This window comes from Panthera onca, chromosome B3 (genome assembly GCF_046562875.1).
Source record: "Panthera onca isolate mPanOnc1 chromosome B3, mPanOnc1 haplotype 2, whole genome shotgun sequence".
Lineage (NCBI taxonomy): Eukaryota > Metazoa > Chordata > Mammalia > Carnivora > Felidae > Panthera > Panthera onca.
Window position 1 is genome coordinate 38057198 of NC_138344.1, and position 27950 is coordinate 38085147.

Consider the following 27950-nt stretch of genomic DNA (forward strand, 5'->3'; position numbering starts at 1 on the left):
GAAAGGGGAGACGAGGCGGGGAGGGGATGGAGAGGACACGCAGGTCGCTGCAGACCCAGGGAGAGGGTGAGGCGGTGCCTACCTGGGGTCTCTACCCTCTGATAGTGGTAGGGATTCACGCAGACCTCGTCCTTCTTCATGTTGAAGGCGAACTCGCATAGCTCCATGGCCCGCAGCTCGTGGTGGCTGTGGAGGTCAGGCCATCGCCACAGGCGGCAGTAGATGACATGGGGGAGCCCCTTCCGATGGGACACCTGCAGTCGGCCATCCAGGGACCTGCCGGGATGGGGAAAGGTGAAGAGCAACAGTGAAGTGGATTGGGCGTGCCTTCTCCCCGAGTTCGAGATTGGTCTGCAGAGCCTCAGGGCTCTCTCCTCTGCCCTCATCTCTCTCAGCCTCATGGGCCAGAGATCCATGACAGAGAGTCTCTGTCAGGGCTGGCAGCAATCCCAGGAGGGAAACACAGACGTCCACCAAGGAAGGCCAGAGGCCTTCCTGGCTTGGCAGGGGGCACCTCGACTATACCAGGCCCCGGGATGAGTCCTCCAGCCCTCAACCCCCCCATGTGAAGGGAATGGCACTTGCAAAGGCCCACGGGCCAGACCGAGGTGTGCAGACGGGGCCAGGGCTGAGCAAGATCACTGGGGCTCTTTAGGTCCATGCGTGCATGAGCCACAGGGATGCTGTTAAGTGACCGAGTTAGGCCACGGCTAACCCCTCCCAACACTCACACAGCAAATCCCCCACGTGTCAGAAAGCAAGAAGAGTCCCTCTCCCTTTTAGTTGGCATTTGTGATGAGGCAGGGAGGGAGGGAGAGAAATTAAAGGGAATTTTAAGTTGCAAGACTCTAAACTGCCAACTTCTCGGGAATCGCTTTCAGTTTGAGGGCCATTGGGAGGTGTCACCTGGCTGTCACCATCCACAGTGCTCTCCTAGTTCAGAGCCCAGGCCTGAGGGGTGGTGCATACGCTCAGCAGGAATGGAGCCTGCAGCCCCACACCGGGCCCAGTCCTGCAACTGCCCCCAGCCTGGCCGGGCCGAACACCACTAACAACAGCACCCTGTCCCAGCTCAAACAAGGTCTTCTGTGGTGACGTGGCCTTGGAGCAGCTGTGACCTGGTGCCCCCACCTCTCAGGCCAGGCCAAAGTGTTGCCCCTGGACAAGTAGCACGGGTCCACAGAAGTTTGTTAAAAAGGAAGAATCTCACAGGCTTCCCCAACCTGCTAAATCCAAATCTTCCTCTTTATAAAACCTCCAGGTGATCTGTATGAAAAGAAAGATGAAGCAAGGTGACAGGACAGCACAGCTGGGAGCCCAGGAATGCACTGTCAGACAAGGGTGAGGTAGGGAGGTAGAAGGCTCCTGAAGGTGACCTCCGGTAGCAGGCAGGCGAGGCGATCCCATTCACACCATCCTTTATCTCACAAATATTTTTATGAGGTCCTACTATTGTGTGGCGCTAGAGACACGGCGGTGAGGGATAAGAGGTCACCGTGAAACAGACCAGAGTGCTCCCTGCTCCTGTGGAGCTTCCAGTCCAATGGACCAGTATTAATCAAATAATCATACACAGCTACGATGACAAACTATGTGAGTGTTCTGAAGGAAAAGCGCAGGGAACTACAAGAGTATGCGACCCTGGGGACCTTGCTTTGCTGAAGGGCCGGAGGGGGCATTTCTGAGGAGGTGATGGTTGGCCTGAAAGTCTAAAGGACAGGGAAGAACTGGGCAAAGGGACATGGGAGGAGGGCATTCCAAGTAGGGGGATGAACATGTGCGAAGGCCCTGAAAAGGGTGGAGAATATGGTAAAGGGAGGGAACAGGAGAAGGGCCAGAGCGACTGGGGAGGACAGAGGGAGAGGACTGGGCATAAGATGAGGCAGGGGAGCAGGCAGGCTAACTCTGCAGCGCCTCGGGAGCAATGACAAAAGGTTCTGCCTTTTTCCTAAAAGCCGCAGCAAGTCCCTGAGATGTTTAAGCTGAGTGTGTGTGCATGAAATCCTGGCAGCGCGGACAAGATTAGGGGCCATGGGGGTGGAGAGTGAGTGGGGGGAGACGCGTGCATGTGAATAAAGAGGTACACAACAGAGGACTACTCTCCCTACAAGAAGGCCCATGCTAGGACCTCACTGGTCAGTGGGTATGACTTTTCTTAATAGCTGGGGGTGGGAGGCAGTAGAGAATCATTTGCAAGCTCTCCCTCCCCCCACTCCAGGGCCGAGGGCACCCATCTGCCTGAATAAACAATTTACGGGCACTCCGCGAGGGAAGGCCTAGCCAGATGCAACCGGATGCACCAACTGAAGAGAAAGAAATAGGAATCCAATCAAACTCTAAGCCACTGGCCTGGGAACGGGGAAGGGACAAAGGTCAGCACAAGCCTTGGTCACAGGGACTGACGGGGAGCTGCTGACGAAGGGCATCTCAAAGGATGTAATTACCTCCCTCCCATGGGGCCCTGGACCAAGGAACCCCTCCGGCCAAAAACCGGTAATTACCAGGCAGAACAAGAGAGAACAGCCTGGACTCGCCCCCGAGGTAGAGAAGGAACACTACCGGATATGGAGTCATGTGGCCTGGGGTCAAGATGGGGTTCCCCTCTCCCAGCTGGGAGACAACACTGGGCAAGTCATGAGGTCTCTGGGACCCTCAGCTACTTCATCTGTAAAATGCAAACATTCCCCCCACCCACTACCCACAGCTCAGTCTCCACTGGAGGTCAGTGAGCATTATTATTCCACATGACAGCAGCCCTAGATAAACGGGGTGAGTTCGAGGGCTGGGGGGGAGAGAAAGGGAGAGTGGGAAGTGATGAGAGGAGACAGAGTTATTCAGCTGCTCCCATCCTCTAGCAAAGCCAATTAAGTGCCCGCAGGTGAGGAAAGTGGCCACATTCACTCTTTGGTGTTTGACAAAAGCCCCAGCTAAGAGCCAGCTGGACACGGTAGCAGCCTCTTCAGGGGGAGGCCCTGGAGAAAGGCTCAGGTGGGCAGTGAGGGAGGACCGGGGCTATGGAGGGAGCCCCTCCCCTTCCCACCTGGTTGATCCAAGGGGGTGACCCTCTGGTTTTAAAAATAATAATACAGGGTAAGAGCAGGGGCAGTGGAGGACAACACAAGAGAAAGGTCTCAGCTTCCATGCAGCCGACAGCCCGGGACAGTGAGCATAAGGCCAAGTTCCTGACAACTCTGTACCCCAGTTTGAGCCTTTAGGAAGGGGAGGTAGAGGGGACAGGATACTCTGAGCACTCCTGATGAGGCAAGACCCTCACACACAGCCCTAACATCTGAAACCCCCAGAACCAGGACACCTCACTCGACAGAGACTGGAGTAGACCCAGGAACTCACACCTGCTCAGGGGCCTGCAAGGGGTGAAAGGGCGTGGAGTAGGTAGAAATGGGACCGCCTTGTAAACGTGCAACTCTGACACAATACGGGTCACTAGGGCCAAGGTCGGGGTGTGGGGCGGGCTGTGATACGGTCTCTATAGGTTTTTTGCAGTTGAGGGACGGGAAGGAGCATCAAGGAGGACGACAGGTTTATTGCCTCTGTAGGTCGAAAACTTCAGTTTGCCAATTCCACATCCGATCCTGCCTGCATTTCATGGGCTGTTTTCTCTTGAGGATACAATGCTTGGCTGTCTCCCTGAAGAATTCTGGCATAGGAGGCTCCAGGCAAAGAAGAAGGAAGAGGGGGGAAAAAAAGAGGAAAGAGGTCAAAGGGGAGGGGCTACGGGGGGGGGGGGGGGCAGAAGAGGCTGGTAGAGGGAAGGAAGAGAGGAGAAAGGGAGGGGTGAGGAATGGATGGTCAGGGGGAGGGAGGGGAGGAGGGAGGGAGAGGGTAAGAAATGTCCTTCCATTAAATACAACAACCTGAAAGGATGTGTCTATCTCTGTTGTGCCCAAGATAACAAGAAGAGTGTAGACATGGAAACGTGGCCATAGGGGAACAGACGTCAGAGTGGAGTGAGCTGAAACCAAGCACCTGTCAGAGGAAGCCAACAAAAGTGATTCCATTCGTGCCTCAGAACCTGGGAAAGACTCAGGAATTGGAGGCACCATACACTTCTCAAGAGGAGGACCCAACAGGAGGATGGGTTTAAAGTCTATGGAAAAGGCAGCCAGATCAGCTCTCCACCCTGAGCCCCTGCAAACAGGACCCCCCCCAATCCGGCGAGAGACAGGTTTGCTCTCTGCAGAAAATGAACCAGAGAGCAGGGCTCTGGATGGGGCCACCAGGGCACAGCTAGGGGTGAAGGTCAGACGGGGGCTGGAAACAGGATGTCGTGACTGACGTCACTCGGCACCCAGGACTGTGACGGGCAGGTCCGTGCCCCTGACCCCTACCTGTGGAGAAATTAAACAGCTCAGCCCTTAAGACATGCAATACTGACATTTGGGGAACCCTCAACAAAACAGCCCGGTTCCTGCCAGCTCACTATATATATAGGGGAGCTTACCTGCCAACACATAACAGAGCATTCAATCTGCTTTCTACCGCTTCACTCTTAAATATGAATGCACAGCCAGAACCCTCAGCCATTTAGAGAACGCCTCTAACACAAGGCACAGAGACAGAAATAAGGGGGCGGGGGGGGGGGGGGCGGGGGTGAGGAGGAAGTCTCAGACAATACAGGGAGCAGAAAAACCTTCAAACAAAATGAAACAAAAACTACTCTCAGGAAGAGAAAATATTACAATCCTAAAACAGGAACATTTACAAACTATGAAAAAAACTTTTGGAAATAAAAATTAATGGGAGTTAAAAATTGAGGAAAGACTTCTTCAAGTTGTCAACTGTATACACAAACTATTTATCAATGAGTTTTTAAAAATCAAGGGAAGCCCAGTAACCAAGTCAGTGCGGTAATGGCAAACGACTGATAAACACGTCAGTGGAGCCTAACAGAGTCCAGAAACGGTTACGTATATATGGGCAGCTGATTTTCAACAAAGGTCCAAAGACCATTTAGTAGACAGAGGACCGTCTGTTCGACAAATGGTGCTGGAACAATGGGACGTCCATATGGGAGACAAATGAACTTCAACCTACAGCTTGCACCCTGTGCAAAAATTAATTGAAATGGGTCCTGAGATAAAGCCTGAAACCACAACTTTCAGGAGAATACACAAGGAATACATGAGGAATCTCTGTGACCTTGGGGTAGACACACATTGCTCAGATACCACATCAGAAGCACATCCCACTAAAAAAGAAAGTTGACAAGTTGGACTTCATCATAATGTAAGCTCCTGGTCTTTGAATGGCATTGTTTGGAGAATAAAAAATCCTAAGTTAGGGGAAACTATTTGCAAAGCCTACATCTGATAAAGGGCCTGTTTCCAGAATAAAGAACTCTGAAAATTCAATATTGAGAAAACCAACAAGGGTGCCTGGGTGGCTCAATGGGTTGAGCATCTGACTTCAGCTTGGGTCATGATCTCACAGTTTGTGAGTTCCAGTCCCACGTCGGGCTCTGTGCTGACAGCTCAGAGCCTGGATCCTGCTTCAGATTCTGTGTCTCCCTCTCTCTCTACCCCTCTCCTGCTCATGCTGTCTCTCTCTCTCTCTCAAAAATGAATAAATGTTAAAAAAAAAATTAAGAAAAAGAAAAAGAAAACAAACAACCCAACTGTAAAAAACAAAAAAACCAAACAACAACAACAGGTAAATGATTTGAACAGACACTCCACAAAAAGGTATAAAGATGGTCAGTGAGCACATGAAATGATACCCGACATCACCCTTCATTAGAGAAGGGCAAATTTAAACCATGGCAAAACACCACTTCGTAATTGTTCGAATGAATGGCTACAATTAAAGGCCATGCCACGTGCTGGTGAAAGCACGGAGAGACTAAAACTTCAGACGTTGTTGGGTGGGCATGTAAAATGGTGTAACTACTTTGGAAAACAGTTTGCAAGTGTCTTAAAAAGTCCAAAACATAAGCCTATCATATGACCCACCCATTCCACTAAGTGCTTCCCCAAAAGAAGTGAAAACATCTGTCCATCGGACGACCTGTGTACAAATGTCCACAGCAGCTTCGCCAGCAATAGCCCCAAACTGAAAACTACCCAACCTTTATCATCAGCAGGTGAATGGATAAACTGGGACGTATCCACACAAAGCAACACCACCCACCGCTTCATGAAAACGAACGGACTGTTGATACACGCGACAACGCGGATGAATTTAAAAACGCTCATGCCCAGTGAAAGAAGCCAGACGTGATTCTGTTTATGTCAAATTACAGAGTAACTTAAAGGAAAAATGCAAACTTCTCCAGGGTGACAGAAAGCAGACCAGTGGTTGCCTGGGGTTGGGGTGAAGGGATGGGAGTGGGGGCTTATTAGGGGTTAAAGGCTATGTTGACTATCCCCATAGCAGTGGTTTCACAGGTACACACAGATGTCAACGTTTATCAAATCGTACACTTTAAGATACGTGCAGTTTGTTGTAGGTTACCCATTATTAAAAAAAATAGTAATAAAAGGCAAGAGCTTTGGGGATTTGGACTTGGATAAACCTGGATTCAAAGACTGGCCGTGCTCGATAACCGTATCAACTTAAACAAACTGCTTAAGGTCTTGGTCTTAATTTTTTTTATCATCTGAAATGTAAGCCCCTCCATTCAATTGCTGGAAAGACTAAGTGCTACTTGGTGCAGAAAGCCTTCAGCATGGAGTCAGAACACGGTAACCAGCAGCCATCTACGGTCATTATTGTTTCTAATAAGGCAAAAGTAAGGTACACGGTAGGGAACTCAAAAACACCAGCCCCTTCCCCTGCTCTGACAAGTGGGTGCACAGCCTGGCTGTCCCCGGACAGGCTTCAGTTGGCCTGGTGCTTCTCATTTCCTCAAGGCTTCTGTGCTCTTTGACTCTCAGCACAGCCCGTACACAGTGCGGTGCGGGTTATAAGGCAAGGCTCATAGTGACTGTGTATCGGTGTGTCTGAGATGTAAGGTTCCTCTCCTGGGATCACACAGCAGTCTGCCATCGGGCTTCTGTGAAAGACCAGCAGCTCTGGCTGCCAGGCTGGGCCCTGATGGCAGGGAGACCGTCCCTGTCTCCAGCTCACGAGCATGTGACCACCAGTCTGGCTTGGCAGTATTTTCCAGAAATCATCTGGCCCATGCCCCTGCTTCTGGGCCATACGACTCCCAAACGTACAACGGGGAGGGCATCTCGTTCACTTCTCCTTAGGCATCTGTAGCTACTCCTCTTAGTTCAGGGTCTGGGCCGCCCAGAGCCAGCCCTGGCAGCCTCTCTCCCTCTGTCCCACTCAAAATCCTCACCAATGTTTACCCGAGTCATAATAGCAAACTGGGAGTTTCAGCTGCTGGATCTAATTTAGCTGATGTGTCCAGTATACACCCTCCCAAGCTCACAGGGCAGCGGGCCCATGTTAAGTAAATCCAATAAATAGGTCTTAATTCTGAGCTGATGTTACCATGAACATGCTCCGCTGCAGAAGATCATCTATTTATGACCCGCTCTGTTCCCTGACCCAGCCCTTCCTTGTAGCCCAAAACCACTTACTTGCTGAGGCTAAGAGCACAGTCCCAGGAACTGGCCTTTGGGCCTCCTCCCCGTTTAGGATGGAGATCTCTTCCCACACCCAGTGGCTTCCTGATGAGAGACCTCCACGTCTTTCTCCAGCAACCCTTTCCAGCTCGTCTGACAGAGGTTTTAATCCTTAAATATATTCTTCACCAGCCGAACTATTTCCTGTGGCAGGAAATTAGGTTTCCTCCCATTGGCTCCAAGTGGGACCCGTGAAATATCCCAAAATGGTGGCGGGAGCCATAGCCAAGGATGTGGTCATGCCAGAGCCCAGAGCCGACGGTAAGGTAGAGACGGCCAGAGCATTCCCGGGGGACAGGGTGGGGCCGGGCCCACCTCCTGCCACATGCCGTTCACATCCCCTGCTGCCAGTGATCTGCTACCCATAGCCATCTGGGGACAGCATGTAACATCAGAGGATTTGGACACGGGGGTCCAGGAGAAGACTGGGAACAGAGCACACAGGTTCCAGAAGCACACCAAGATCTATTCAGCATGAACCATGTGCCAGGCACACTGCTATTACGTGAGAATGCAAAAATGGCAACGCGCCAGTATACCCCGCCTTCACCAAGCTCAGAGAATTTACGGGGCTTGCCTCAAGTCATAGAACTGCCAAGATTCAAACCCAGGCCGGTGCTGAGAACCAGAGGAGAGGGAGGGCAAACAGTGCCTTTTCTGCTGTCCCACACCGCATGCCAATCAGGGAAACTGACCTCTTACCACTCAGCAGATACTGACTGAACACGACCACATGTGTCACATTTCCAGGCATGAGCCAAAGAAGTGAACGGAAAGCAAATTCACTGACCTCATCCTATTCCAGTTGAAACCAATTTTATTTAACATGCACAATACTAACCTTTCTGGATTCTTTCAGAGGTAACCTTTCTTTTTGGACTTGCCCATTAAGTAGTAATAACAACAATAGTGACAGAAGTTATTACTACTACTATTTGCCAGGCACCATGCTGGTCCCTCGATGACCACTGCAGATTGAACTAGTCACCTTGCCTGTATCCCTGCCCTTTGCTGGATGGCTCTGCCGCTCCTCCTAACCGTGGGTGTAGTGTATTTCCTCAGCCCTTGACCTCGGGCCAGGCTATGGACCAGCTTTGGCCCACGGAACAGGAGCAAAGGAGATCAAAGCCATCATGTGATTCTGCTGGTCTCTTCTCACACCTCACCTCAAGCAGAGCTCCCCCTCCACCCGGGCCCAGGATCTAACACAGGGGGGACAGACAGGACCAGACCTGCACAAGGCACCAAGCCCATGCGAGGAACAGAAGCACGAGTCAGCACAAACAATGGTTGGTTTAAGCTCCTGAACTTTTGGAGCATTTGTTACTCAACGCTAGCTGACTGAGATAAACTTGTAGGTATCATTATCATCACATCCTGATGGAGAGACAGAGTGCTTGCAAGCTTTCCCAACTTTGCCTAGGCCCAAGGTTTAATATAAAATGAGGACACACTATGTGACACTTCTTTTCTTGACTATAAAAGGGGCATAAGGACCATTTCCTGACCTTGAATACGACACCAAGAGAAGAGGTAACCATTTCAGAAGGACTGGTTTTGTTTATGGAGAACCACCTACCTACAGACTTTTAGAATCCATTTGCATTACATGTGGACTTACCCCAATTACTAAACCAAATGTTAACTTTTTGAAGTGACTCAACTAGCACAGTAACCCCCAAAACCAAACCTTTGGTATCCTTTTCAACTCAATTTATTCTGTACTTTGACATTGTTCCCCTAATATTTGCTATGTCTTAGTGTAAGAAAAAGGGGTTATTTCCCATCTTGGGGTTGCTAGTTATACCACAAACATACACCCATGCCCATTACTCCCCTGAACATGGGTGCTGCAGCTGAACGTTTGAGGCATTCCCCTCCCGCCCCAGTGGGATGAGGCCTCTCCTACCTCCTTCTGACAACAATCAAGCCATGTGTCTACTCACTTGCAATAAAATATTTTTTTTTAAAGTTTACTTACTTATTTTGAGACAGAGTGAGAGGGAAACAAAGAGGGAGAGAAAGAGGGGGAGAGGCAGAGAGAGAGGGAGAGAGAGAATCCCAACTTGGGGTATCATCTCACCAACCATGAGATCATGACCTGAGCCCAAATCAAGAGTCAGATGCTCAAGTGACTGAGCCACCCAGGGGCCCCTATACTATACTCTCCTTGAGCTTTGCGTTATATGTGGGTTTTCTTTTTTTTTGTTTTGTTTTTCTGGTGCGAAATAAAAGCAAGGTTTGAGTGACTTCAAGTTTGGGTTATATGCTCACTCAGCAGACTGCCTAAGAAACAGACCACCTACCTCAGAAGGCAAAAAAAAATTGTGGAGATTTTAAAAGTCCCCTTTCATTGGTTCCATTTGGCCTGAGAGCTCTCCCTCTCTGCTGCTTCTTAGCACGCAACCATCAGAACATGCCCTTCCTTCTTCCGTGCCGTGGACAACCCAGGACAACGATCTGACAGAGTAGTAAGTGAGAAAGCCCAGAAAACACTCCTGCTGAGAGGGTTATCTGATTTGGGGGTTCACCCAGGATCCATTCCCTTTGGTAAACATAGCTAACACCAAAGCATCCTTTGTTCTGGGCAGAACTTCTGCCGGGAGTTTTGTGCTGAGTCTCCTGGCTGCGGGTGACAAACCACAGAGTCCTAACACTCAGGGAACAAAGCGTCCTGGTCAGCTGAAGTTCTGGCTAAGTCGATGTCTGCCTGAAAACCCACCGTGGAGAACTACACATAGCTGGGACCTGAGGAGCCTTGAGAGGGTCTTGTCTATTCCCTTCCTCTCATGGCTGAGGAAACAGAATGATGGAGTAAGCACCTCCAGGTCACCCAGCAAATGAACACAGAGTGAGAAGATGGCTTCCCAACCTTCATTTCACCGGAGCCAGCCTCCCCACTGATGAAGTCTGTAATGTGTATGAGTCCACTTTCCCACCCCGGGAAGTCGAGTGCAATCAAACGTCACTCTTTCCTTGTTGCAACTGCATCTTAAGCGGCCTGAAGGTCTCACTCGTCAGGACTAATGTCCAAAAGCAGGACAGCACAATTGACGACTCTGGTGAAGGGAGAAGACCGTACTTCCTGTCCTACCACGACAACTTTCTGAGGCTTGAAATTATATTAACACAAAAAGTGACAAACAAACCAAAAATTGAGCCATACATGGAATATACTATTCCCAGACACTTGCAGCGTTTTCTTTGGTGGTTGGAGTTTAAATAAAAAACATTCCCAACACCAGCCTGTCGTCGTCACTCGGTGCCGTAAAGAAGGACCCCGGCTAGACGAAGGCTGTGGTAGGGTAGGTTCTGGATAACTGAGGTTTCGTTATGAGCTCTGCCACAGGGACCACACGCTCTCGCCCAGTTTCGGAAGCGTTCTCGGTAGGTTCTGAAAGTAGAAGCATGTTTTTTAATGTTCCAGGTTAGACTGGCGTACGAGGAGTTCCAACCGGGATTTCACAACCCTTGACACCAGTCACTGAACCACTTCCACCAAGAACAACTCAATTTCCATCTGAACTTGCAAATGGATAATATCCGATGCCTCGGGCTGCCAAATTCAGTGAACACCCAATAAAACGCCAGGCTGAAGCCCCCCAGTGCTTTGCCCCAGAGCAGAAGCCACCCTTTTCTCCACTTCTCTGCACTGTATCTAGGGCACCCCTCTCCCTGCCAGTCTTCCAAGGCAGTCTGCTCAGGTCTGTGATGAGTACCCCTTGCAGAGGAGCCCTCCATGTGGGCCCCAGAGGTTCAAAGAGCACCCTGGGCAGACTCTCAAAGGAGGAACACCTCGCCTGCCCTCTGTGAGGGGCCAGACCCTATGGGAAACACATGGAGATCATCAGGACCTCAGGGCTTCCTTCCTCCCCAGGGGCCAAGGGTGGGCACAGAATGTGCACTTCCTGGGGAAAACAGAAAGGCTGATTTATGGAAAGAGCTCAGCTTAATTATGATCATCTGTAAAGCACACGTACACCAAGACCTTTTCAACATGCGGCTGGAAGGCGAGCCCTACTGTTTATCAACCTCAGATCTGCCGACGTTTGGGGCCAGATGATTCTTTGGGGGTGGGGGGGTGGGGTGGGGACTATTATGTGTACTGTAGCATGTTTAGCAGCATTCCTGGTCTCTACCCACTAGATGCCGCTCCCAGCCCCAGCTGTGATAACCAAAAGTGTCCCCACATATTGCCCGATGTCCCCCCTGGGGGCAAATTCACTCTTCTGGGTCCCTTGAGAACTTGTGGGTTACAGAAATGCTCTGGCATTGGTTGGGGTGGGGGACAGAAACAATTCACAGCTCAGAGCAGGTGGCAGGTGTCTACCTGGCACTTCTCCCTCCTGCGTGGTGGGTATCCTCTCACTTTACAGGTAAAAGGTTCTTGTGATGTTGGGGGATGTGCCTAAAGTTACCTAGAGAGGCAAGCAGCAGTGCCTGGCATTGAATCTGGGTGTTACACCCCAAACCCAGCTTCCTATGATCTCAAAACACAATGTGCACCCTGTTAGGATGATCAGATTCTCCATGGGCTCTGATGAGACAGCTGTCCTTGTTCCCTCTCTTCCTCCACACAAAGAAAGTAGTTAAGTCTTAGGGGAGGAGGAGGTTTCTTTGGAAATCTATTTAACACCCTTGGTTTTCGAAAGCTTTTTTTTTTTTTTTCTCCAAGCACCAGCTTGACGGGGTAGGGGTGCTTTTTCTTGGGGATCAGCAGGATCCCAGAGACTTTAGGTCACAATTGGAAGAGGCTAGAGATCTGGGTTGGTCTCTGGTTACTGGAAGAAGGGAAAAGAGTAGTTCCCAGGATTCACAGAACTTTCTGGATCACCATTTCACCCTGCCAGTTAACATTCACTCAGAGTGGAATTAAGCCTAAAGATCATTTGTTTGTTTTTAAAGAGATCACTCACAGACCTTTCCGGACACTCACAGCCCTTGGAAATGTTCTGATGGGCTTAAGACAAAAAGCCCATTTCAGCCCAACTTTTGTTACAACCCCCACCCCCAAAACTCACCTCATAAAATACAGGGAGCTTGAAACAGAATCATAAATCCAGGTGTGTTTAGAAACCTCTTCCTACTCTCTTGGGTGCTTCGGGCCTTGGGCCCTCCTACAGCCCTGTCCTACAGCAGGGCTGTTCACATGACCAACACTTGTAGGCTCTGTTCCCAAATTGCTTTTGGGAAATGGATGGATTTGTATTTCAATTCAGGAAAAGACAAAATAAAAATAAAATGCCAAGCTCTATCTACAGGACAGAAACAACCAGAACAGAAAGGATTCCTGGTCTCTAGGACAATGTGATGTTCCAGGTGGGGAAACAAAAATGGCCAGTTAGGGAAAGAAAGATCTTTACTAGCCTCCAAAATCTAACTTTGGGGGAAAAGGCAAAAAGAAAAGAAAAAGACTATTAGATAATTACCTTGGCTTAGACCCTTGTCTCTGCAAAGGGTACGATGTGGGGGAGGTGGGTAAGAAGGAGCAGGATGGGGGCAGGAGGGGGGGTGCTCAAGTACAGATCTTGACCTTCCACTAATAAATGCCTTAAGACTGAGAAAGATCTTTGCTCCTTAAAAAATAAAAAGGGCAGGGCACCAGAAAGTCACCTCCCCTGACAACTGCTATTTCCCCTGTCTTATCTGCCAGTGAACTTCAATATTAGCTCACTTCACTAAACAAACAATTCGTATTACAGGACTCTTAGTCATTCTGTTTTTCACTTTCTTCCACAAAGCAGAAACCATTAAGGTCTGAGTATCCTCTCCTGGCCGTCTTTTCCCAGACCCAGTTCCCAGCCTCCCACCTCCTGCCCCATCAGGTTTGCATGAATAGAGCCCCGTGAATCACTTCCTGTGGGCAGACTGCACGTTTAGGGGTGGGATTGTCTTTCTTCTTTCATTTTTCTTTTTTTTGAGAAGATTCTCACAGACATTTGGGGTTAAACAAGTGGAACCAGGTGATGGTGATAATAACCGGCTGCCTCATTCTATCAAAACACATGAAAGTTTCCAAAGACTTCTAGAAAACATCGGGCTGGTGTTCGTGTCTAAGGCATTTGTGTGTGGGGGGGGGGGGTGGGCAGAGGTGAAGAGGGCAAGTAAGGAGGTTTTGTGTTAATTGCACGGTTTTGACTTCCTTAATTATGAGTCACTGGCCAGGGAGATAAAACAATGTCACTAATGTTGGAGAACATGTGAAGGGTAAACAGGGCAATGCGGGGGGACATTCCATGGGAGAGGCAGTGCTGGCTCCAACTCCAATGTTACAATTCCTAGCAAGATACCATACAATAAGGGCTCGAAAAGGAACTTCCCCGTGTTTCAGTCTTAACCACATTTATAACTCTTGCCCTGTTTTTAAGAAAGGCCCCAAAGCCTTTAGAATCCTCCAACCTTTCAGGCCAGCCACTGTGGGGGAGCTGGAAGCGAGGGAGGGGTGGAAAATGATCACAGGTCTAGAAAAAGTCAGTTTAAGGACCATGAAGTTAAATGGCTACCTCTGTACATAGAAAATACAGCATTTGCAGGCCACCAATCTCTGACCTTCCACAAACTCTCTCCTCCTATCTGGATGAAAGCTTTACCAGCTCACAGAAGCACTTTGCATCTAACCTGTAACAAAGAATGGGTGTCTGTATATTCTGGGCATCCCGATCTTGAGGACAGATAATCAACCAATTAGCATTCCTTTCTGTCTAAGGGGACAGACTTCCTATTGTACCTTAACAAAAGGTTCGGGTTCATTGGGGGCAATTTCACCTAAGGCAGCAAAGAACCCCTATGGGCAGGAAGATAAGAATTCCAAGCCAACAAGGAAGGACTTTAGAGAGCCAGGCAAGCACTTAAAATGCCAGAGTGGCAAAAGCCTGCCACTGAATGGCTCTTGGCTGAAAGTTGCCTCTCAAGGCAGGAGCACAGAAAGACTTCCAGGTGACGAAGTCCTGGGCATTTACCACCCTCTCCATGATCAGCCCACCCAGTCCCAGCCAAGATTCGCACTGGGACCCACCCACTCACCCCCTCATCAGACCCCCAGTTCGCAGACAGCAGACAGATGTGTCAAGGCCTGATCTATAGGCCCAGAAATTCAGTGCTTAACCCGCCCAAGCAGCAGAGGTAACATGCTGCAGCCACAGCATCTGAACACGGGGCTTCTGTGTCCCGGAGCCAGAGATCTGCAGCCCGTGGCAGCATGCCAATAAGACACGTGGGTCCAGAGACCCTCTTCAGCCCTCTGACAGGCCTCACTATGCCTCTAGATCAAAACTTATCCCATTCTGTGGCTCCTTCTGCAGAATGCCCTCTATGGGTCCTCCTTCCTCAAAGTCTCAATCTCTACCGTCCCGTACTCACCTACCTCAGCACTTAGCACCCAGGGCCTGGTGCGGTTAAGTAACTTCCATGCGTTTCTGGCTTCTCTTCCCAATGAAGACAGGAGCCCCTCGAGGGCAAGGAGACCCAACTTAGCTTTCCCGGTACCCCGGATGGAGCACTGGCTTACATGTTACATTTGCTCACAAGCAGGTCATGATAATGGAATTATTCCTCTGGGCATCAACCATCAGAAGATGCAGGAAACAAAAACCTCGGCTGCACCCCAGCCTTATGAACCCAATCAAGACATCAAGCCCCGTAGCAGAGGGATCCACAGCCTCACATTCCTGCCAGAGACCTAGTATCAGAAACATTCTGTAAACCAGCAGCTTTTTTTTTTTTTTCAAGGTTATTTTGAGAGAGTGTGCACACAAGGGTCGGGGGAGGGGCAGAGAGAATGGAAGAGAGAGAGAGAATCCTAGGCAGGCTCCCCATGGTCAGCACAGAGCCCGAGGCAGGGCTCGAACTCGCAAACCAGGAGATCGTGGCCTGAGCAGAACCGACTGAGCCACACAGGCAGCCCCCTGCCAACAGCTGGCCTTGAGAGATGCGGGTCAAAACAGCCCACCTGCGGCGCTGAAGCCGCCAGTGGGGAAGTGCGGGAGTTAAAATGCTTTGGAGAAAGGAAGTTCCTCCCACTTCCCCTGCCACACCAGAGACAGACAGACAGGCACACGAAGTCATCGGTGGCTAAGACTATGGGCAGTCATTAGTTAGGAGGCCTTGCAATAAATCTGCTAAACAAATGTCTGTTGAATGTAAATTGTATCAGCCTTCGAGTCAGCAGAGTTGAAGGCACACAGACCCCCGGGCCGAGTGTAGTATGCTGCTATAAAACGATGGGGTCAATCCACCTGCAGTGGCTCGCTGCCTTCTAAGCGCTGACATCCCACATACCTACGGGGGCACGCTCGCAGCCGAAAGTAGGGCCACGTTCCTTTACTGCCACTAGGCACGCAAGCCTCGGATGGACCAAAGCTGAATCGTCGATGGAAGCAGAGCAAATACGTGATCAAGATGGAGGACTGCCACCAACATTCCCTTCTTCTCTACCAGAAATGGGACAACAGTGGAGAGGGTGAGAGAAAACATCAGGCTTTGACTTTCTGTGAGTGAGAAGGGAAACAAACAACCCCCCCCCCCCCCCCAATGCCAGCAAACCTGCGGCAGTCACGGCTAGGACGTGATCTGAAGGAATTATGTGGATATCAAACAACTTGCTGACAGAGAAGGTGGCTTCAAATGAGAACGGTGGGGGAGGCTGTGGAACCGCTGACCTCCGAAGTCAGAGGTCGCACAGGGAGTGTGATGGCCCACAGACGTGCTCACACCTGGGGCGGCTTTGGCGGAAATCCGTCCGGACACCGGAGGGCACACAGATGACCTCTCGTACTATCATCCAGGCTCAGGAACCACACGACTGCGGCGTGGAGGGGTAGGAGGTGGGGAGGGCTCTAAAGGGCAGCCATTTCATAGCCACCCCCCCGGCTTTTCCCCTACACATGAAGACACTGGGGCTCAGGAGGGCACAGTATCTACCCAAGGGTCCTTCTGAGCCGACGCTGGTGTGAATCCATGATCCCAAACTATCTGGGACCCAAAATGGAAATCACAGCTGTCGGCTAGCAAAGCAGCAAATACCACAACAAAGGGCAGGGGCGCCCAGCAAGAGAAGGAAGGCCAGAGCCAGCCGTTGCTGTGCAGGACTGCATTCTTGCACCCAGTACTCCTCCAGCTGTTGGGGCCCCAGTGCTATCAAGGCCTGTATTTCAAGTAAGCCAGGGGCCCATCTCCCTGGGCCGTTTAAACAGCTCTTTCTCTTCCTTCCTTGGCTAGAGCGTTTAAACAGCTCTTTCTCCTCCTTCCTTGGCCAGAGCAGCAGAACACCACGCCACGGGGCCTGGATTGTTTGGTAACAATGGAGGGAATATTAAACAAGGGCTGAAGACGGGAAGTGAATCACAGACTTCTCAAACAGGCTCCTTGGAAGGAACAGGGCAGCAGGAAGGGCTGCAGGAGCCTGGGCCACTCACAGGGCCGAGTGGAGCGAGAGGGAAGGTTCCCGGGAGTTCTCTTGCCCCACAATAGGGTGCCTCAAACCTCGGCCTGTCACCAGGGAGCTGCTTCATGCGTCAGGCAAGATCAAAGTCCTGAATCACCCCTGCCACCTCTTGAGGTATCCGAGGTTCTCTGTCCCCTCCATCAGGCAGGAAGAGGGGGTTAAGCTGGTCGTCCAAATAATGCTGACCCAACTTTCAACTTTATCCCCACACCCTTTAAAAAAGTCCAAACCTGAGACTGGGTGGCTGCAGGCTCTCCCAGCAGGGGGAATGGGCTGGGCTCAGAGCATCCATTAGTTAAATAGGGATGTTCTACACACACACACACACACACACACACACACACACACACACACACACGCACATGCACGCAAAGAGCTGAGCAGGACTTCAGACTGCATCTAACTGACCGAGAGAAATGTCTTCTCCTGCCTCCCACCCCCATGTCGGCACTAACTCCCACTCAGCCCTGGTGCCATGGCACAACCAGCCCCAGCACCATCTCTCACGTCCAGGTCCCACCTCCACAGACGGACCACCTGCCCCGGGCCCGAACAGCACCTTGCAAGTCTACCTATGCCAGGATTCTGTCCTAATAGCATCTGCACAGAGTGTAGACGTACACACGGCTGCTCTGAGCAGCCACAGGGAGAGGGCTTGATCAGCAGGTCTATGTTAACGGAGGGCCTGGTATGGGCAAGGCCCTAGTATGTGCAAGAAAGCTTTCTTAACTGTGAAAAGGATCAAGGACTCATGGACCAAACTAGAACACATTTAAGCATCTGGGTGCAAGAGCAGGGGCAAGGGCACCCCATGGTTTGTGCAAATCTGCCCTCATTGTTGCCTGATAGGCATGTTTTCTTCACTTCATCTTGCTTTTCCCCACACCTGCCTCACCTTCATTAAAACAACACTGACCAGTCATCTTCTATAAGCAAGTTCTTTGCTAAGTACTTTATATGAAGAGCCTCTAATCCTACTTCCCAAAAGACAATGAAGTTCAGAGAGGTTAAGATTCTACCACGAGGTCACACAGCAAGCAAGAGAACACAATCAATCTTCAACTCCAAACATGAAAGCCCAGGTCTTCCCACTGTGTCATGCTATTGCCCTGCACAGCCACTTGCCTTGAAGGGGGTCAAGTAGAAACAAGAGGAGACTGGGCACCAGGACATGGATCCCAACTCTGGCTCCTCTCTGCCACCTGGGTGACCTCAGGTAAGACGCCCTGTCTTCCAGGGCTGATTCCCTCACTGGGACAATAGTGCTATCTAGGAAGGCTGTCAAGGGGCTCACACGAGAGGCTACAAACGCCAATCTTTCATACACTAAATGCTATCACCTTTCATTCATGTGCCCAAAAATACTGCCCAACAAGACAGATCATTCACCCCTGAATTTTCAACTCACTCCTGGGATAAGTTGGTGACAAGCTCAGGAGACTGTGAGCCATGAGAATACTCTAGAAACATCTGGGGACAATTTATGTTTTTTGTTTGTTTTTCTTTTTAATAGTACAAGCAGCTTTCAGCCAAGGCTGAAAGATGAACAACTTCTTTCCCAAGCCTCCAAAATTTTTCCAGGTGCTCCTGAAGTTCCTACCCTCATAGATTAAGATCTTAGGCAGTTGCCTGGGTCCCCCAAGTCCCAGGTCTGCTATTAGTGACTCTGTGTCAGTTATTCCCACTCTCTGAGCCTCAGCACTCATCTGTAAAATGGACAGGTCGGATGAGGGATGTCTGAGGTCCCTTCTCTGACAATCTGTGACTGCTAGAGGCTCACTGGCTTTTTGCACAAATAAGAGACTGTTTAGTGACCCTCTCCTGAGAGAAATGAAAAAGAAAGCATACTTCAAATTCCCCAGAAGCACGGTGTTGGGCACCTGTTAGGGGCTGCCCAAATGCTGGAAACAAAACCGCCATGGTGAACTCCCGCCCCTACCTCGTGTGCGTGGCTTTGTGAGGCTGAGGGAATCCGTGAGGCTAACCTCCTGCCTGCACACCACCCCCATCACACAGTGCTCTGGGCAGGAATCACAGGACGGCAGAAACTACAAATGCCAGACCACAGAAGAACCAAGAGCAGGGAAGGCAGGGAACTCATCCAGTTCTAAAGAGCTGGAAAACGAGGTCAGGCCCCGAGAAGACTGTGGGAGGCAAGGCTTCAACAATGTTGCAAGGATGGCCCAGTTTTTTGTCTCGACGCACACGACAGCCCTACCACATGTGGGACGTGGTGCCACTAACCGCTGATCGAACCTCGTGAGCAAATCAGCTCCTGGCTGTGACCTGAAGTCCTTTGTGTTCGGCAAGGACTACTTGCAAATACTTACCGATTTAATGAAGTGAAAATTCAGGGCCAAAGGAGTTCTATACAAATATTTGCTCTTCCAAAGCATACTTAATAAGATACTCCTCCATACGAAACTTTAAAAACAAAAATAAAACAAAACCCCAACATACAAGTTCCCCCTCGACGCATTTTATGTAGATGGCTTACTTCTGATGTCCTTAGCTGAAATTCTTTGCTTATTTAACCATTAAGATCAAAACTCCTGTTTACATCTGTACAATGAAGGATCACCCAGCCGTGAAAAGGAATTCACGATTGCAACAGGCAAGAACACAGAAGAATCTGAAAATAATTATGCTATGGGAAAGAAAGCTGACCCCTCCCCCAAGAAAAGATTACATCCTCTATGATTCCATTAGTGTAAGATTTTAGAAAATTAAAACTAATGTACAGTGACAGAAAGCAGATCAGTGATTGCCTGGGGCCTGGTGAAATTACAAAGGGGCAGGAGGAGACTTTGGGGGTGACAGACATGTTCATTATCTTGATTGTGGTGATAGTTCCATGGGTGCACACATGTCAAACACATCAAATTGTACACGTTCAGTATGTACTTTCAGTATGGATTTAGGTCCCTTATACCTCAATACAAATGTCTAAAAAAAAATTCCCGAAACCCTGATGGGAAAGTTATCAGAAAACCTGATTTTAAAATGCAGCAAAGAAGCAGGGCGCCCAGACATACATTGTTCCAACAGACTGTCAAAAATGTCTTGCTCTGCTAGGCGCATGACAAACTCTGCAAGGAGCCAATATTGAAACATGAATGTGCCATGTTATGTTCCAAAAGAGGGTGACAGGCATACACGCTAAAGATCTCCCTGAAAAAGTAGTTATGGCCGGTCTGCTACCTTAATGCCTTACCTACTTAGTAATTCACGTGAAAACGTATGCAGATCCCATTACTTGATGGGGGGGATGGGGGGGGTGGGGAGGTGGAGGGGGAAGGGAAGTACTACTCTGGGCTGACACTGATCCTAACAACAGTTCACCAGGGAAAAGCCCTGGAGGGCAAGGCAACCCAAAGTGGGTCAATAAACTTCAAGTTGGCAGTAGAGAAGAGATCGTACGCAGAGACCTCCCCCCACCCCCCCAACCCCCCGACCCTTCCTGCAGGGGAGCGAGGACTGGAGCACAGAGATCTGGCTGTTCTGCCTGGAGTTTCGGTCTGACTGGGAATGATCCATTGAGTAAAGGGACGTGCCAGGGAAAATGAGTAGGTTGTTCAAACTCAGGAGGAAACTTCTGGGTTTGCTGGATGCTGAGCTCTTTCCTGCACATGTGTACATGTCCCCGTGTTCCAGAGCAACATGGTGGGCCCACCTGATGAACCACATGGGCCCTTTCAAGAGCATCACAAGGCTATTTTGTGGGCTTTTGCAAAATCTCCTTGACAATTTGAGGTCACTACAGCTTTGCTGTCATTTAGCACAGTGGTTTTCAAAAGGTCTTCAGAGGCCAGCAGCCTCTACATTAACTCAGGCCTCTGGACTCCCCTATCCCAGCCTCCTATTCCAAAACAAACCAGATGTCTAATTCTCTATCCATCAAGAAGCCCGAGATTTGGGGGTAGGTGGGGTGCATATCAGGAACATCACTTAGAAACCTCTTATCTAGGACACTGAGCAGAAAAAGCACTTAACACAGTTAAGACTGACACTGGGGGGGGAGAGAAGCAAAGGTGGGGGGCAGCATTAACAAGGTGAAAAATAGAGTGTCACCATTCCTGAAGGAAATTCTTTCCAACCCGTTGGTGATTTGTCCTCAAAAGTTCTGCAGAAAGACCTAGTTTATTGCCAACCCAGCCCCGGGGTCGAGTGTTTCTAGTGCAATTCCACACAAACCATGGAGGCTCAGTAAACGTTCACAGATGGTGATGAATTCCTACTTCTGGCCAAGTACACAGGACAAAAAACAAACAAACAAACAAACCCTAGCTATTAAACATTTGAACGCCGATAGTCCCGAAACAGGGAAAAAAGACACATGGAAGAATGAACACACAAAAGGACATGAAACCGAACAGGTTAGCATAGTGGGCAAGAGAGCAGTCAAAGCCAACTAGGACCTGACCTCTCATTGCCCAGCTGTGTGGCCTGGTGCAGATTACTTAAGCTCTCTGCGTCTTGGTTGCCTCAAATTATCCGAGGAGTAGATGTTATCCCCAATTTGAAATTCATGGTGCAGGAGACCGGGAAATGTGAGTGACATTTCACAGCATCAAGGGCAGTCTCTCCAAGAGCTGCTATCCTCACCCCATCCCACCCCACCCCCCAGGGGAACAGAGTCTTTAGTCAGAGCTCAATTGGCTTTCCTGGGGGCTTCTGGCTACAAATTCAGCTGCCAGAAGATACAAATAAGTGAGGACCTGCTAGGGGTCCATCAGACATAAGAGCCACAGACTAGAAAGGGTATGAGGCTGCGGAGTCTAGTAGGTATACAGTAGATAGCCTCAAGACTTTCTGGTAATGAAAGACCAGCTGAGAGGTCATCTAACCCCCTAAGCACAGAATGCAAAGTTCGGCTATATACAAAGCTGAACGCAGTCTGCTCCTCAGTGACTTCTTCCTCCTGGTCCTCGTAGGACCTTCAAAGACTACGCAGAACAAGTGTCCCTGGCTGGGATTTCTCTGCTCCAGCTTCTACATCCCCAGGTTTTTCTTTAGATGAGGATCCTCTCCTGGGGACTTCTGCTGTGTTAAGCTTGCATTCATCCTGGTCAGAATCTCAGAGGAGGGGCACGGAATCACAACAGCCTGTGATACAGAGTGTGAGTAAGACACAGCTCACCCCAAAACATTAAACAAAATACGGCATAACAGAGAGAGTGCTTTGAACATTAACAGGTGCTCAATAAATATTTATTGTGCAAATGAATGCTCAAGGGAAGCCAAGTTAAGCTCCCCTCTCCTCTTCCCCACCTCGCTTGTGGTCAATCTGGGCAACTTCCGTAAGAAACTTCCCGTTGCCGGAATTCAAACACACAGAAGACAGCCACCAATTAATTGGTCTGGGCCGGAGGTTGAAAACAGGCAGTAGCCTACAGATGTTGTACTTGGCCTGCACAGTGTTTTTAAGATTTTTTAATTAGTTGCCATCTTTTAAAAGCTGGGAGGTTTCACATGTAAATCTAGATCTGGGGCATCTCTGGAAAATAAAAAATCAGAAGATCTGGTAACACTTGACCACTGGCTGATGCCCCAAAGCCCCTTCTGCCTGGAAATGAATGCTCGGCCCTGCTGGGTCTTCACCCACCAGGCACCGCTTCCTGCACTCTGCCTGTCCCCGTGAGCATCTGAAACATCACTCCTTGTCAAACAAAATGGAACCTGAAAGGACAGGGACTGGCCTTGGTAGGGCAACCACGTGCCCGTTTATTTGGGACAGCCCCACTCATACCTACTGTCCTGGTGTCATCGGTAAGGACACTCCCCTTTACTTCCAGAGACCAGGCTTGGGTAACAAGCTGTCTGGTCGCCCTGGGCCCCTACCAGCTCTAGACCAGTCTGCCTCACCTCGAGGATTCTGTACCCAGAGATCTCAGAAGGAGGGCCACTTGCTCTCTACACAGTTTCCTACTGTGAGGACTGCAAGCTTCTGGTGGAGTTTGCTCCACAAACAATGCCTTCAAACACGCGGCAGGGCTCATGGGACGCTTCCTGATGGCTATCTCCAGGCTGCGTCAGTGGCCAGCCCCTGACAGCCTGCAGCATTGAGTGCCAGGGGGAGGCTGTGGAGGGATGGCCAGGACTACACTGTGCACGTGGTGTGGGCAGAGGTCAAGCAAGTGTTAGGGAGAAGAAAGGAGTGTGATTACCAATTCTACCTCTGGAAACCGTTTCTCTTGCCTGAAGTCAAAGGAGAACTAAGGCCACTGCCCCCTTCACCCTTGCTTTCAGTGGGGACTAGAAGAGAGGATGATGGCTTTTATGATGAGATAAGTCATCTATTTGGATTTACTGTCTCCTCCAGAACCTTGCACCATCCTGGATCAAACCTATTGACTTGTCGGGGCCGGGGTCAGTCTACACCGATGTCTGCAGACAGACTTACCAAACCTTTAACTGAGTGAAGTTGGGTCAGAGTTAAAAGAAAGAAAGAATCTAGTCACCCAACATCTTGGGGGCCTTTTAGTGTAGCCAGGAAGTACCTTGCTTTAGGAGGGATGCTTGACAAAGTCACAAGGGCAGGAAAAGCAGGCAACGTGAGCTGTTTTTCATTGCAAACTGAAACACCCAGCCAACTCCAGAACCTACTGGGGCTGCTGCATTCTTAATGTTTATTTATTTTTGAGACAGAGCATGAGCAGGGGAGGGGCAGAGAACGAGGGAGACACAGAATCGGAAACAGGCTCCAGGCTCTGAGCTATCAGCGCAGAGCCTGATGCAGGGCTCAAACTCATGGACCATGAGATCATGACTTGAGCTGAAGTTGGGTGCTTAACCAACTGAGCCACCCAGGCACCCCCGGGGCTGCTGCATTCTTAAAGGCTTCCTAACACACCTGAATTCCAGCCTAGGCCAATGCAGAGGCTTTATATTTTAACCCTAACATCAAAGCCTTCCGTTCCCAGTCTTTTAAGGGTTAAAGACCAGGGACAGAATGATTTCACTGAGGGAGGAGGAGAGCAGAAATGGCACCCTCCCCATCATAAAACTTCTGGCAAGAACAGACTGTGCAGAGGGGAAGGCAGGGCAGAAAACTGTGTGCTGCTGTCTTGACATTTTATAGAAAAACCCAATGTAACTAGATATCATAGGGCATCTGAGGCTTATTTTTCTCCCACATGTGAGCAAACAGAAGAAAACCTGGATTTAAATTAAAAAAAAAAAAAAAAAAGAACTAAGTTAACATATAGTGTAATAATGATTTCAGGAATAGAATTTAGTGATTCATCACTTACATATAACACCCAGTGCTCATCCCAAAAGTGCCCTCCTTAATGCCCATCACCCATTTAGCCCATCCCCCTGCCCACCTCCCCTCCAGTAACCCTCAGTTTTATTCCCTGTATTTAAGAGTCTCTTACGCTTTGTCTCCCTATCTTATTTTTTCCTTCCTTTCCCCTATTTTTATCTGTTTTGTTTCTTAATTTCCACACAAGTGAAATCATGTATTTGTCTTTCTCTGACTTATTTTGCAGAATACACTCTAGTTCCATCCACACAGAAAAGCTGGTTCTTAAAAATCCTTAAGATACACGTGAATTTAAATTCCTCACCTTTTCTTCCTAAGTGAGCATATCACAAGAATCTGTGTGTGAGCTTCCTTTGGTAGCTATCTCAGATAAGCCCAAGCCCACTTTATTGGGCAGCAGGAGAGCTAAGAGAAGACACAATCTGTGTCTAAATGGGTTCCCGACACTTTGATCTCTCAGTTAACTCCGTAAACAGGCACAGGGAAGGGCTTTTGCTCTGAAGTGGGCAATCAGCTACTGTTGTTGAAACATTGAATAAAACCCCACAAAAAGGCGAAAGAGAAGACACATCAAAAGACATTATATTTCACATCTTTCCTGATCAAGTCAACCAACAGCGATGGTTTGGAGGGTTAACGGGATGGAGGCTTGCCATCTCTCAGGGAGGGGAGGAGTTGAAGGGTATTTATAAATTCTCAGCTGGCTTTGGCCAGGGCCGCTTTTATTGATCTAGACAAACACAAATTATGATGGCTGACATGACTTGTATACACAAATAGCCGTCTGAAAACAGTCACAGGCCTAATTGAAGGAGACAGAAAAAAAAAAAAAAAAAAATCAAAGGATGGACAAACGGAGGAACAACAGCAACAACAACAACAAAAAAACCGCCCTGACCCACAGAGCACCATTCTGGCTGCCTGGAGAAGCTGAGCAGGGGCCTTTCCTTTGAGGGGAGGTGGATGTTTACTTACACAGAGGAGTTCGCTTCCCTTGGGTGCAATTGTCCCAGGGAAGCCACCCAGCGCAGCCATGACTGGAAAGAAGGAACAGCAACCTTTGCCAGCAGGCCCTCCCTGCGCATTCAGCTCCAGAGGCAGGCCGGGCCCTGATGTCATGTGGGGGAGCAGAGTCCCGGACACCGGAACCCAGCAGAGGGCCATGAGTAACGCCTCTGCTTCACTCACGCAGGGGGTTTCCTATGGGAACAGCGGCTTCCTGACACCCCCAAGCATGCACATCCCCACCCGGAGAGGGATAAAGCCGGAAGGCCTTTAACAGCTCTCTGGCCAGCAAGCTTGTGGACCAACAGGGAGACCAGCCCGCAGAGGAGAGAGCACTTGTCCCCATCCACTGGGCTTCCCGGTACACCGGCCTGGAGCTGCCCCTTCGGACGTTTGCCCAGGGTGCGGGCACGGAGTGTGAACTTGGAAGGTCACAGGGCAGGAGGAGGGGAAGCTGAAGACAGACAACACAGCCCTTCCTAGGAGAGGCCTGACGTCTAAGGGCTCCCGTTTTCTCTATCACGAAGAAGAAAGCACAAACACCCCCCAAAGGAGAAATCCGAGGGGAGAATACCTCACAAGCTTGTTCTCGACTCTTGAAAAAAACAAGACATTTCGACCTGTCATTCCGGTCCCCCACAGGAAAGAAAAAGGGTACTGGAGAGACCGAACCCCAAACAAAACTGGTAATGGCTGACATCACACACCCGAAACATTTGTTGACGATAAACAGTGGATCCAAGAATCCTATCTTCTTGGCAACCAGGAATAACTGCAAAATCCACCCAAGTACAAATTAAATCTCAAAGATAAAAAAGCTCAACATAAAAGTGAAAGTAGCTAAAACAGCAGGCAATGAAAGTCATGGACTAAAACCTGATGGAAAAAAAAATCCAGTAACTCACATAATGCAAAGTTTTACCCAGGAGAATTGGGCTCAGTGGCAAAAAAAAAAAAAAAAAAAAAAAAAAAAGTTGAAAAGCTCAAAATGACAGAAGTTAAAATCAGTACCGACAACAAGAAAGCAAACAAAACAGAAGTTTTGTTGTAAATGTACATGTGAAAGAGCTGATGCTAACGAAAATAATTTCAGTTAAAAAAAAACAAAGAACTCCAGAATAGTTTCACTGTGGGTACGCAGAAAATGGCTGACGTATTAAATTGACTTGCAGTCAGTTGAAAATGATAAAATGAAAAATGTCCTAGACATTTTCAGTAAAGCTAGGTCAAAGGTCAAGCCCAGGAGAACGCCTCCCAACTTCCCTTAAGAGGAAGCAGGACCCCCTCCCTCCCCTCCGTTGGGCATCTATCACCGTGCCTAGACCAGGGCCAGGCACCATGAAGAGTAGACATGGTGGGAAAAACGCCTTCGGCCACCAGGAGATGGCCTTCTGGTTCTAGCAGTGTCACTGACCTGACCTTAGTCAGGTGGCTACCTCTCTCTTCCGGGGACCACACACAGGTTTAGGCTTGCTTGCTAGGAAACCCTAAGAAGCCATGGGGCTGGCCCCACTTGGAAGGCCCAGTGACCTCCGGTTCCTCACACTGTGGGGAGGGTAGAGCGGGCAGGGGGTGGGGATACCACTGTTGGGGTGGAGGTCAGGGTAGGAGGGCAGTGAACAATTTTAAGGGTTACTTCTTTGTATGTTCCAAGTTCTCTAGAGCAGTAACATGTCACAGTTGTGATCAAGGCAGTGGGGAGGGGTGGGGAGGCATTACCAAAAAAAAAGCCAAAACACCTGCTCTAACAATAATCAACTCCGGAATGTATTTACTCACATGAAAGGCCCAGATGACCCTGGGAGCTCAGGACCGCACAAGCTCAAATTTGCAATTACTCAGTGGGGTGGGGTCAAGTTTTAAGTCAAAGGCAAGGGATTTATAATTTTGGAATTTCCATTTGGGAACAAGTGGGTTTATTCTTTTTCTGAAGTCACACTCCCCTGGCCTTGAGTGTGCAGGCTGCTTCTTCCCGAATGCTGATCATTTGCTTTGGTGGTTCAGACACATTCCAGTGGGGGCAATTTGACTTCATAAACAATAGGCTACAAAATCCCAGCTGGGAAAAACACACACCAATTCCAGGAGAGTAAACACCTGTGAGGAGGGAGGAAGATGAATAGGAAGAAGGCAGGAGTAACAGGAGGCCTTCAGCAGTCTTTTAATTTTTCTTAATAAAGAAGACATTACAGATATCTGAAATGAATACTGGAAAAACATTAACATTCGTTAAATCTGATGGAAAGTGGGCAAGTTATAATTTACCTGTAACGTGCATGTTTCACATCTGTATGCTCCAACGAAAGTACCTGCACAAAACCCCAACAACAATAGACCAAGGCCAGGCTCCTGATGTTGTCGAAAGGGTGTATGAACCAGCACAGACCCAGCAGAGAAAATCCAAGTTCACAGCCCTTTGGTATGTAAACACTTAGGAAATTCTTGGCCTGAGAGTATAGACAACAACATATTAACTTGTCTCTGTCTTCTATAATTTTTGTTATCATGGGGGGAAAATTTATTTAAAAAAAAAACAAACAAATGAGTGGAAGGGAAAAAAGAAAACTCTTCTTTAAAGAGGGCCTACTTGGCACCAGATGCTTTGCAAGAAGTTCTGGGTATCAGCTCATCTAATCTTAACAGT

The 27950-nt window shown here is 49.2% G+C and overlaps 1 protein-coding gene across 3 annotated transcripts in view; it reads right to left on the minus strand.

Annotated features, from left to right (window-relative positions):
* The window catches only part of SMAD3 (SMAD family member 3), a 119601-nt gene that overhangs the window by 26404 nt on the left and 65247 nt on the right, over positions 1–27950 (minus strand). For 2 of the 3 annotated variants that reach the window (XR_014137797.1, XM_078448768.2), the window contains exon 2: positions 83–276. Coding sequence is in view for 2 of the 3 variants with exons in the window: in XM_078448768.2 (XP_078304894.1) it covers positions 83–276 (194 nt within the window). In the remaining variant the exon portion in view is untranslated. Of the gene's footprint in view, positions 1–82; positions 277–7547; positions 7651–27950 lie in introns of those variants that run through there. The other variant, XM_078448769.2, reaches the window with a different exon arrangement.